General features: G+C 42.9%; 1 protein-coding gene across 13 annotated transcripts in view; it reads left to right on the top strand.

The window, feature by feature from the left end:
• The first annotated feature begins 408 nt into the window (after nucleotides 1-408).
• Nucleotides 409-12,742, top strand: part of LOC119917724 (actin-binding LIM protein 1-like) — a 38,146-nt gene continuing 25,812 nt past the window's right edge. For 2 of the 13 annotated variants that reach the window (XM_038738149.1, XM_038738145.1), the window contains exon 1: nucleotides 5,854-5,997. In XM_038738149.1, the coding sequence (XP_038594077.1) occupies nucleotides 5,868-5,997 (130 nt within the window). In that variant the 5' untranslated portion in view covers nucleotides 5,854-5,867. Of the gene's footprint in view, nucleotides 612-3,412; nucleotides 3,713-5,747; nucleotides 5,998-10,046; nucleotides 10,197-12,742 lie in introns of those variants that run through there. The other 11 variants (XM_038738154.1, XM_038738147.1, XM_038738148.1 and 8 more) reach the window with 10 other exon arrangements.

The following is a 12,742-nucleotide window of genomic DNA, read 5'->3' as shown; positions in this document are numbered from 1 at the left end:
CCACGTTGTGCCGAGGTTGTGCTTGCTTAAAGTCTCGCTGCTTTTAAGATGAAGTTAAAGAATCCACGTGATAAAGATGTTTTCCTTAAAGTAGCCGGATAATTGGGGAAGGGGGGGACTGAATAACAATACCATTGCTCCAGAGTGCCTGACAACTTTATGATTTAGCTTAACTACCACGTCCAGAACAGCACAGTCATCATCCCAGGCAAAAAGTAGGCTAACCGGTTTAACGATTAGCTGACCTGACTGCAGCTGGGGGCAAGGAATTTCAAGAATGATTTGATTTATAGCCGTAATTCTGTGATATTATGTTCAAATATGGACATAAACTTGTTGGAAAATAAGAAGGATGCTGTCTGTTCCAGGACACGCCCTGTCGCTGGAAAGTGCTCTCTCCATCGCGCAGTCTAGTCTAGTCTACCAAATCGCAGGCTGTATATGTTTCCCAGCGTTTAAACCCTCTTAATGACAGCCAAAAACTTAAAGTACAGACAATATCAGGCTGTCAACTGGTCTTTCTCCCCCCTTCAGAGCTGCACAGGGGCATCTCCTCCTGTTAATCTCGGCAAAGAAAGAGAGGCTCTACCTACCGGGCATGTCTGCTAGAGGTGAGTATCTTTTGCCGCAGAAGCCTTCATAACAATACATATAGAGGAAAAAAGTCTCTTAATTTTACTGGGGGGAGGGGGTCCTTGGTTTAAGGATGGATGCAATGGGGAAGAGAGCCCATTTGCGTCGTCTTTCGGGAGGATGAGGCTGTGGTAATGACACCGTTGTTGTAAGTAGGTTACACCGGTGCATAGCTGAAACTATAGCTTCCACTGCTGCAGCCTTTTTATAGACAGCCTACAACTTGTATGGTTAATATGAACACTTTGCACGCTGGTCCAACCTATAAATAGATGTCACTTTTAAAAAACCCCAGCTGTGATAATGAGCTTCCTCTGTTTCTTTTAACGTTTGATATTATCTCTTTAGGGCTGTTGCATCATCAGTTAACTGGTGAACACACTCTAATTGCTGCCCAAATGAAAGCTGTTGATGGATGAACTGGTGTGGTGTAGCCCACCTTCTTAACTGACTGGTTGTGGGACTAGTCCAACTTGAGGGTCACAAGCTGGTCAGGTAACAAAAAGTACCTTATCTTTATGGTGCAACAATCTCAACCTCTGAGTTGTGGAGATCTTTTCTTTTCTTGATGAGCATAAAAAACAAGTGATACCAGCAAACAGGCAGGAAGTGTTTGTTCCCATCAGGTGGAACTTTGTGCTGTCCTGGATTTGTGTCAGGTGACTTTATCCTCTAGCAGGAGCAATAAAGAGCATCCAGTTGTTCGTGCTATAGGTTGTGATCAGATGGTCTGACATCCCCTTTCCCTATCATGATGTGGTCAACTGTATCTGTCCTCTGTGGCTGCTGGTGGAGAGTGATGGACCTCAGAGCCCACCGCTTGACAGACCCCCTGTGGTACATAGATCTGATTAGCACGCTTAAGCCCCTGCAAACAGCCAATCATTATTCATGAGAAGTACCCTGCACCCTGCAGTTGCACACTGTGAAGTGCCAATTATCACTCTGTGTTGGTTAGGTTCTGTGTAGGTTATTAATTTATTATCACAGAATAAATCAGGCACATTGACACAAACATGAGTCTTTGTAACAATATATCAAATCAAACGCATATGCTTCTTTAATTGCACTGGCTGTGGTACTCCCATTTCACATGTGCTGGAGAACTTACACAAAGTTTCAGAGGACACAACGTTTAATAATTCACAATTCATGTTTGGATTGGCTGAATATGTTTTCTTCCTATAACATAATATCTCTGAGTTGCGGACTGTTGGTTGGCCAGAACAAGCATTTGAAGACATCAGATTGGACTTAAGAAATTGATCATTTTCTGACATTTCGTAGAGGAAACGATTAATAGAGAAAATAATGGGCTGATAAATCAAAAAATGAAAATAATTGTTATTTGCAGACCTGATGTGGATTACCTCAAAGGATGGGCATTATCCCTGATACCCCCTTTGTGTTTAAGGTATAAATATATAGTTTCAGGTTCAGCCTAGATTGTTGACCTCTGGTTGTGTTATTCTAGATAGTCTAGCATCATTAGGAAATCTATAGGCAGGAAACACGTTAGGTAATTGAAACATTTTCTTTGCCAGAGAAACAGGAAGTCCCCCCACCTTATTGTTCAGCAAGCATTAGCCATTTCTGTGCTCTCAGTCATGCAGTTACCCACCCCCCACCCCTGTTATCAGCACAAGGCCATCAGCTTTTACCTTGGCAGTGATGCCCTTCCATTAGTCATCCCACCTTGTAGTACACCCTTGCGGGAGACTGCTCAATCTGGGTCTTTCAGAGTCATCATATTTCCGTCCTCTATTCTGTCGACTACAGTCTCCTAACATGATTCCTTTTTTAAATAAAACCTTTATTTGTTTATTTTTTTTAATAAAACCATTATCCTGGGGATGTTGACAGAACACATACTGTATATTATTTCAAGTAGTGCTTTCACTTTCACTCCTACCTTTGAGCTGCTCAGTGAGTCTGCCATTGATGGCCATTGAGCAGTTCGACCCGAGCCTTGTTCAAGGTCACCTCGGGAGTGGTATTTATGGACGTTTCTTATCAAATTCCTGCATCATGCTGTTCTGCTGCAATTGGTTATTCACTGTTTAGGTTGGCTTTTCACATGTGGGTATTGTTCATCTTGATCCATTAAAACAACATGTTGGAAGACATTTGTGGGCCAATGTTGTTCATTCAGTTTTCTGCTACTCATGGGTTGTTGCATAAGTTGGCATGTTATATTTTATATACGATATTATGGGCCTTTTTGAAGGCATTGTAGTAAAGTGTGCTGAATTGTTGTATTTTAGGTGTTTTCCCCTCTTCCTAAGGACATTTCAACTAACTCTCCGCAATGTGAAAAACATTACATTAAATTATAACTTATTTTAAGCAATCAGCACTACTTCTTATTATGCGTTGTAGTAAAAAAGAGTTTTGTCAGCCTAAAGGAATAGAGGGTAACATTTCTTTGGGGGCCATGCTTCCCTGGTTCCTGGATAGACTGTTTTTCCTGCTTTTTATTTCAGTAATCAAATCTGAAAGTAATCATTGCATTTGGATGGTCTGGATAGCTTTAAGTGACCAGCAGCAAAGAAAGCCCTCCCCCTGAAACCTGGTACATCTCCAGTTTTGCCCTGCTCTGACCTCCTTCTCCGCCCCGCCCTTTCCTTGAGCAGGGTTAGCACATCCTGCACACCATACCTGTTACACTGCAGTGTAATCTGGATGATCAATGGTGGATGAAAAAGGAGGCATGGCTCCATTCTGCAGTAACATAATCTGATGCCTCCTCCTTATCTGACCACTGGAGAGGGCTGCTCATGCTCCAGTAGCACAACCCTCTGCATCAGCACTTTTCTCTGCCTCTGTGTGTGTGTGTGTGTGTGTTTATATACTCTATGTGCGAATATGAGGGGTCGGTGTGCGCACGTATGCATGTGTCCTGGCAAAAGCCTGAATAATTGATGAGGAGCAGGGGAAGGAGTAAAAGCTCTGCCGGACTGGACGGTGTGTGTGTGTGAGTGTGTAGAGATGGGGGAGAAGGACACAGCGTGGCAGGAGCCTGGCTACGACGGGCTCTGCAACTACGCCCAAAAAATCACCTCCTGCTTCGGACTGGATGGTAAGACGGAGGGAAATAAAGAGGAGGAGGGGGTGTTTCTTCCAGCGGAGAGCGGGAGGCAGAAACGACAGAGGCTATGAAAATGTCTGGGATGTATTTTGTGAGCGATGCCGATTCTTCTGTGCGCAGAGACAGCAGCCTTGTTTTCTGAGCATGCTGATTTGCGAGTGTGTGGGTAGTTGTGTCAAAGCTATCACAGAGTGGATGACAATTGGAGGGCAGTGCCTCACTGCAGCAGAATAGCATGTCCTTAGTTACTCTCAGGTCCATGTGTCTGCATGCGTGGGTGTAGGAGTGTGCGTCTACTTGCTTATACCTCACTACCACACTTTGTCTTTCCTCTGGAACTAAACTCTGGCTTTCTGAATGGGAGAGTGAAGGTGTGCTTGTAAGTGGAACCTGAATAAGTCAAATGAGTTAAATACTGTATTGATGTAAATCGTAGATAACTTAGCCAAGCTCCAGCCATCCTGCTTCTGCGTACCATCTCACACAAAGAGAAAAATCATTAAATTTGAAGTGCTGGCCAAGCACGACATCTCCAGACTACGAGGATATTTTGTGCTTTGTCATTGTCTGCTGTGCTTTTCATCATACTTATGTACCTCAATGGTTTTTTTAAAATTTAGTGGGATAAGGTAGATTGCTGTTATTAGTGTCATCTGATTGATAAATATCAGGCTCTAGGGAGCCTTTTTCTCCAGTTTTTCTACTTTTAGTTGTTAATCTGTTTTTACTATTTGAATGAGACAGTCCTGTCTTAGCAACGCAGTGTTTTATGTTTTAAGAAACCATTTTGACACTGAGAGCACTGTGGGGGTTATCTTGCTTTTTGTGGAGTTTGCTTAGATAGATCTTTTCACCTCCCACCAGGACATACCGATGACTCAAAATGTACTTCATGCCAAACTCACATTACCAAAGGGCCTTGGAACACTTTGACTCAAGAAAGAGGGCTTGCTTGTAAAAATTCAGTAGCTAGATGTTGGTTATATGGATTTGGTGTGTCAAGAAAACTTTCTGGAACTCCTTGCAGAAACAAATTTGTCCCAGCATTAGATGGTTTGAACATTAAAATCTCAGAATGCGTTTTCTTACTAAGTTATATCTTCCAAAATCCTATACCTGGTGGTTTCACCAGATAATGAAGAGCTACTGCTGGCATTTCCTCTTCATCTTTTATTGTGAAGGATCTGCTGATGATTCACAGTGGGTTAGTGCATTGTTGCCTGCTCGAATGACCTTGCTGGTTGTTGACTTTGTAAAGGACTGGCAGAGTCCCAAGGCAATCGACCCTGACAGTATGTCTTGGCTCATTGTGATGCTGTACACTGATATGCATCCATTTGGTCCCACCTTAATGCAAGGTACATTCACACAAAAACACCTTTATGAACCAAATGGCATCTAAATAGATACATCTAAAATGCTTTCTCAGAAAGGACTTACTTTGACCTAAAATGTGTTTACTCTTCATTGGAATGATGTGAATAAGCAGAGCAGTGATTGGGGTGCGCATGAGTCATCAGGTATAGATACTCCCACCGTACACTGGGCCAACCTGATGTAGAGCTACCTAACCCCACCCAGAAGATAATCATAGGCTGAACGTCAGCCCTAAGCTGCTTAAGCCACCAGGCTGGTTGGGCTGAAGACACTCATAGTGTAAGCTTCTTTCCCTGCTTCTCACACGTATGACAGTGCTTTTTCATACCTGCTGCGTGCTGTTTGGCATCTCCACCTAAAGGTGGACATCAGCACTCCACTTACATCCACTGCATTTCTGAAGTGACAGGTGGAGGGATCCTAACAGGAGGAGAGTCTTCCGGTGGCCTCACTGGATATTGCCATGATTTTATGATGTGCTGCTGTGAAGTTGTCCCTCAGTCTCTGGCTTCTTTGTTTCGTTTTTGTGCCTCTATGAACACCCCACGTTCTTGATGTCCAAAAGTTATTGGATTTTAGAGCGGGTCTGAACCCAACACTGGACGACGCCTACCTGTAGTATTTCACCCCTCTCTGTGGGACCGTTGAAGGGCAGCAGGGCACCATGCCCACTTTGCCCAATCTCAACAGCCTGGGCAAGCTCTGCAGCTCCAGCCGCAGCCACAATGTCGACCGTGTCCGGGTGAAACGCAAGAGCTCGGTCAAGCGCATGTCCATCATCGAAGATGGGCATGTGGCTGAGGTCCTGTACCTCATTCCTAAACAATACATGGAGCAGCTGCCCTACCTTGACCCAAATGAATATTATCTGAGTGAGAAGCTGAACGATGTCGCTACAGGTAGGGCAGGAGAAAAGCTGTATCTAGATCAGTCTATTTGAAACATTCATTCACCCACTTCCCAGTACAGCCGCACATCCTAGCTGTGGCATACTTGTAAATGTAACATCAGTTTAATGATGCTTGCTTAATCAATGAGTAATAAAATTGACCATTACAATACACATTGCAATAGTGCATGGATATAATGCACTATTGCAATGTTTAAGTAAATTGTTCTACTTTTAGACATTTTTGATTGAAGTTACATTTAATTTTATTAATTATTTCAGTCATCTGCTTTTCCCCTCTTCAACTGTTGTTTGTTGATACCACGAGGGGCTGTGGTTTTAGTCATGTATTGCAGTTTGACTACTCTTTGTACTGTTTGTACTCTTTGTGCACAAGTAGGCGTCTGAAATGGACTTGATAAGTTGTTGCTCAGTGATTACTTCATTTTAATTGGATGGCAGTGAGCGATTACCCCTCACATCTGACCTGTGCACGAGTTATGCAACCATAACTCCCAGATGCCAAAAAGGGTTACTGCAAATGTTGAAAAACTCAGAAAGATTAATTACTGTCCATCTCCATAGTTATATAATGCAAACCCATATGCAAGGGCAGACCTGCTGCATTTTGCCAAGCAACAGTACATGAGGAAGTGACATGGTGGCTTACATCAGGATTACAACATGGGCATGAAGACAAATCGAGATTTGCAGACCTTATGTATTCTCTGGCTGTGTGCCAGGCACAGTAGTAAAATTATCATTGCTTGGCACTTACTTTTTTGCAAATACCCCAGACAGCAGCAACTCCTTCTGTTTTATAGTTATAGTTTGATTATGACTAATAGCCCAGGTTCAAGGAAGGATTTCTTTGCAAACTGACCCTAGATCAAAGATCAAGGCCTATGTTAGCCATTTAATTTCTTCAGTGAGAGCTAAAATCCAATTTTCTTGGACTGGAAAAATTCTTTCATGACTTTTCTGAACCATCAATCTACCAAAGCAGAAACATCGTGTTCACTGTTTCCACACTGTAAACAATGCTGCATTATTTCACTGGTTGAGCGTGATGTTATCCAGAGGTCACCATGTGATTGATGATACCTCAAAGAAACTACATAAAGCAACCCAAGATTCCTGTGGACTGTATATTGACAAGATGTTTTGTAAATTGTCGTAATACTTACAAAAAGAACGAAAAGTTGTAGTGAAAACATAATTATGTGTGTTCAGGGTGGCTCCAACACAGGAATGTTAATGTGGCATGAGTGAAATCCACTTTGAAGAAGTGAACCTGGTTGCACAGCATTGTTGTTCAGAAGGTTCTAACTGTTTTGTAACATTTTAAAATAGAAACAAGCTGGTGAAGTGCTTGTCATTATCCAGAGATAGATAGGATGGTCTGTCTATGCTCCAAAAGAGCTGAGGGGTTCATCCTGGTTGTTAGTATTTTCTGTCATGCTACGTGTCTGCAGATCGTCATTCAGTGCAAAGAGTGTATAGCTTAAATGTTGGCACTTGCATGCTCTGTATGCATTTGTTTGTGTGTGTGTGTGTGTGTGTGTGTAGTTGTCTGGCATTCTGCAGTCCTAGCTTTGATCCCAGGGATAACTGTGTAATATATGTACATGAACCACTGTTTACTGTAAATGTGACCTCTTGAGGTATAAGGCTGGTCTGGCTTTACTTACTCAAGGCAATAGTCTACAACTGTAAATGGCATTTATTACTGTCTATGAAATGCATGTGCTACATGGTAACAGTGATCACTGATGTGAGGGCGGCGCAGTGTAAAGTTCCCTGGTTATTAATGGACAGTCTGACATGGATCACCCACAGGTGAGCCAAATACAGTAGAAACCTTTCATCCATGCATAATAGGCTTTGTTAATCAGGAAACTCTCTTGGCCAGCCTTATATAGCATGAATAATCCAGCACCTACAACAGAGATAATTAAAAGAGGCAAGATTATAATAGGTCCATTAATGCATTATGAGAAGACACAATAACAGCCATCTTAGTGTTGCATTTAAAAAAGGGTGGAGTGTTGGAGAAACGTTCACTAACTATTTTTACCTCACTGGCATGTCGCCATCGCCCGGTGAGAAGAAAACGCCCCTGTGGAAGCTGATGCACGTTGTTGGGTATCCAGCAGGTGGCACAGTTGACACTGCAGTGGATGAATGCGTTCTGAATGCATAATGGGCTGCCTGCATCAGCAATAACAGAGGTGGTGCTGATGCAAAACTATCCCTCCCCCCTCTAGCCACACAGTGAGGCTCCAGCATGGGATAGATGGATCAGTGGTCCCCAGTTGCTGCTGGTGTGACGTCACTGAGTTACTTCTGAAATCCTATTTCCTTTAGCTCACACATTGAAGTGTCTGCAAACACTGGATTGGTCCCCCGGATTTGGGTGGGGATGGGACAGAGGATAAGACACATGACTTTGGTGTGGGAGACCCAGGCAGTTGTAAGTCACTTTGGATAAAAGCGTCAGCAAAATGTAATGTAACGTAATGCTATGTCCCAATGGATTTTTATTTGCATCGCAGGACGCAATTAAGAAATTTTAACATTACATTATATTGTGGAGCACTGTACTGGTTATATAGTCAGGCTCGAGTGAAATACTATTTGTGAATAATTCCATGCTTTTTGTAAATGTGTGATATTCCAAGCACCAAAATACACAAAGCAACATATTACGTACAAAAAGTGTTTCTCTCAGTTTTGTTTTGTTAGAGTTGGCAAGAAATGTCAATCTTTGAAATGGTCATGTCGGTGGCAGATAAAAAAAGAACCGGTGTGTTCGCCAGGCTCAGCCAGGATTGTGCTCTCCTGTGCTCTTGTAATTGGATTCCAGAGGATCCACTAAAGATATTAATACAAAGCTCATGCTAGAGATCACATTAAGTCCAACCCTTAACCTCAAATGGCCCTTCTTGCCCTCGTGTGAAGTCCCCATACAGAACATGCCCTGCTGGAAGTTGTGCGATTATTACCAACTTAGGCTGTTACTCAAGGTGAGCTTAGCTTTACTGCATACAGTGTTGATTGGATCTGATTAAATATATTGTTTTATTTTCTACCATTCTTAATAATGTACTATAGATAATATTCTCAAAAAGTGCTTATCATCTGGCAATTTTTTTTTAACACTGTGGATGTTTATAATACATCTTTGATTTAATTTCAATGATTCAGTTTGGTGCTTGGTGCTATAACTACCTACAGTTACCGTCATGAAAGTCTTTCATTCTGTTGGCTTTAAAAAAAAAAAATGTTTTTATGGCTTTTAAGTCAGTTTGTCAAATACACTAATTTCTGTTAAACTGAACCAATCTTTCAGCGCAGCAGGCTTATTACTGTACTGAAAAGAAAAATTATTCGCTGCCTGCTGCCTTGTCATAGTGACACAAAGTCTTTGTTGAAGTGTGTGTTATTCAGTACAATGATTTAGTAAAGGATTGTTCCAAAAAAAATCTGTTTGGTGAACTTTTTACACCTGGAATAGAGTTTATCTTCATAAGTTCACATCATACCACACAGTTTACAACAGAAGTTTAACTGATGTGCTATGAGGACAAAATGTTATAACAGAGAAATAGAGATTTCTTTATGTAGGATGTCCTTATGCCTTAACAGTCAGTGTCACAGCTTGTCTTTACATTTATGTGTGTCTTTAATAACATGCAATGTGTGTGTTCTTGCAATATTGCTGTAGTGTCTGCCAGCTTACGGGGTTCTGCTTTGGGGATTTGGGGTTACTGTTTTTGGTCACATAGAAGCAGCAGCGGCAGCCACCTGGTTGCTGCACTGAGGAGGCGGCTGACACAACAGAGGGGCTGAGCGGGAACAGGAGGGGGAGAGGGAGGAGGAGGAGGAGGAGGAGGAGGAGGAGTGGGCAGAGGAAGAGGAGGAGAGGGATGGGAGGAAAACAGGCAGTTGGGAGGCAAACCCCACGCTGTAGCGGTGTTTTTTGGGAGGAGAGCTTAGTAGCGCCTACACCCCTCTCTCTCTCTCTCTCTCTCTCTCTCTCTCTCTCTCTCTCTCTCTCTCTCTCTGTGGTGTCTCGGCTCTCTTGTTTGCTCTTCAGTCTTGACTAAATAAAGGAACTAGCAGCTCCTCTGTTACTGGTGATCGATGCCCGAAGCCTTTTCTGGTGCAGATTTACCTGGATTCCAATGGTCATGGTCAAAGAAAAAGGTATCCTAGCGGTTGTGGTCGGAGAGTGTGTGTGTGTCTATGTGTGTGTGTTTTAAGGATATTTGTTTTGCTTGTCGTGCTGGATGCAGCGTGTGTAGCATGTCCAGTTGGATTTGCACGTCTGTGTCTGGCTGTTTTGTTAGTCTATGATTTGATTTGATTTTTTAAAGATGTGTGGCTATATGATATAGTCACAGTAACATGGACATGGTTCTCTTTATGTGGGTGGGTGTTGCTTGCAAGAAACATGACTAATGACACAATATAAATGTGCAACATATCAACAAATTTTCTCTAGTTAAAGAACGTGCTACGCCCTTCTCAACTCTCTCGAGCAGCTGATGCTTGGGTTGGAGTCGGCTTCTTTTGGCACCGTCAGTCTTTATGTAAATGTATGTTGGAGCAAAGCGTCTGGCTTGACGGCAATTGTAAAACGTTCAGGGTGATAATGTGCAGATAGTTCTGGGTTAAATCAGTCCGTCTTTTCATGCAGGCTGAGTAAAAGGTAACATGTAGAGAGAAAAAGTGGAGCACACAGGGATCCACACTGCGCAGAGCTATGGACCTGCACTCTCTGTCTCTCTCTCCCCTCCCCACCTCTCTCGCTCGCGCTGTCTGCAGCCGTTGCCATGGTGACCATCTAAAAGGTACACTCCATTGTTGTCAGCTGTGGCCTCATTCATAGTGTCCTGTTAAAGCAAAAAGATGACTGTTTCCACCTATAAGTGAGGTCGCCCAGCTGCGTGGGATGAATAAAGTGAAGTCAGGGGGCATGTTCCAGAGATATTAGCATTCCCGGCAATTTACTTGGGCATGTGGTCGTGAGGTCGACCATTGTTTGTCAGTATGACTCACAGCGAGCAGCTACATAGGCACAATGTTCTATAATAAAAATGTCCTGTTTCATTCAAGTTTCATTCATAGACTTGTAACTAACTTTAATGAATTTATAAATATTACTTAAAGCAAACTATTACATTGCTGTTTTCCACATTAAATCCAACAGGAGTGGACCTGAATATGAAAGTAATTAATTATAGTAATAAGTCCCTAAACGTCCGAGCCCCTTAATACTGTCTCAACTTAACCATCTTGATGTAACACTCCTGTGTTTTAGTAGATGCATTATGAGTTCATCTTCCAGCTTGTGTAGACAGAGTTTGCCTCCTATGTGTGGGCATGTGATATATTTAGTTTATGTCTGAAAACCAACAAAACATGTTTGCAGATTTTTTTTTGACAGATATGAGTGTGTAGGTTTGTTTATGTATCTGACAGCACACTGGTGGCTGGAGGCGGCGTCCGGCTCTGGAGCTGTTCTCTTGATGTGGATTGGACTGGCCACAAAGAAAAAAGGCCTTTGCCATCGAGTCCCCCGTTCTGGCAGAACACCCGTAACCTCTGGCTGCCACATGTTCATCTCCCACAATCCCCCTGAAAGCTTTCCGTAGACTTAACCCTCTACCTCGCCTGCAAACTCGGGATTGGGATTTGTTGGTGGCAGGAGGATAGTCTGGGGTTATCGTCCACATTTGGAGGCCTCTTGTTTTTCATTCCTCTAAACAGAACTGCTTTTGCAACCGAAGTGTATCCTCTAGGGATCACATCATGCAACCTGTCTGAGGCCAGGTGGGCTCTGTACCATCAGGATGCACAGCTGACCAAATACTGAATTATACCATATGCTCAGAATGATGAATCATAATAAAACAATTGCAGTGTTAGCGTTTTGTCTGCTTGCAGGCGGTTGTCCTATTTATATAATTTATTGTGGCTATGTGTACCCAAGGTAGCATCTTCTTTGCGTCTTTTTTTTTTTACCTTGATCTACATGTGCTTTTGAGATTTATGCACATTTACACAAGGAGTTGATGAATTGATTACCTTTCTTCACTCTCTGCGTTAAATTGCATTAGAAGCCCCGCTGATCATCTCAGCGGGGCTTCTAATGCAATATAACGCAGATGGTCATCACATATACGTGACCTGCCTCGTGCAGTGAACCACCAACTCCCAGAGCGCTCTGCATTCGCAATCTGAACATTTACTTTTGACACGAAAGTCCAATGTCATGTGCCTCTGTTGCTGCCTCAAGTGATTTCGCAGAGTGCTGCAGACAACTGCAGTGGTGCCTCATCTTTGAAGCTTGCTAGTGTCTAACCCCTGAAAGAGGAGCTAAATCCTTTTACAGACATCAATGCAACACACACTCTCATAGAGTTTGTACAGCTGGCACACAGGACCAGAATATACAGATGAGATAAGTGGTCAGCCGGGGAGAGACAGTCAATGACCTAAAATATACAGGCTAAAACAACAAGGGCGACATGAGAACATAGCCATATACATTGCGCCAGTCAACAAACATCCTCCCTGTCTGGCATCGGTCGGTTCAGTTATCACAGGAAATACGACACAGGAGTGTGGGGGCCATAATGGGCCGTCATTCAGAGGCAAAGAGCCAAGGCTTTCATCAGCTCAAACACAATGGCTTCTGCAGTTCATGAAGCCACCATTGTCTCCTCTCAGATAAGTGGCGAACTGGA

The sequence above is a fragment of the Micropterus salmoides genome, unplaced genomic scaffold (genome assembly GCF_014851395.1).
Source record: "Micropterus salmoides isolate LMB-PRFRI ecotype aquatic unplaced genomic scaffold, ASM1485139v1 Ms_hic_scaffold_22, whole genome shotgun sequence".
In the NCBI taxonomy this organism is placed as follows: Eukaryota; Metazoa; Chordata; class Actinopteri; order Centrarchiformes; family Centrarchidae; genus Micropterus; species Micropterus salmoides.
The sequence above is the reverse complement of the archived record's forward strand: the minus strand, read 5'-3'. Positions and strand labels throughout refer to the sequence as shown.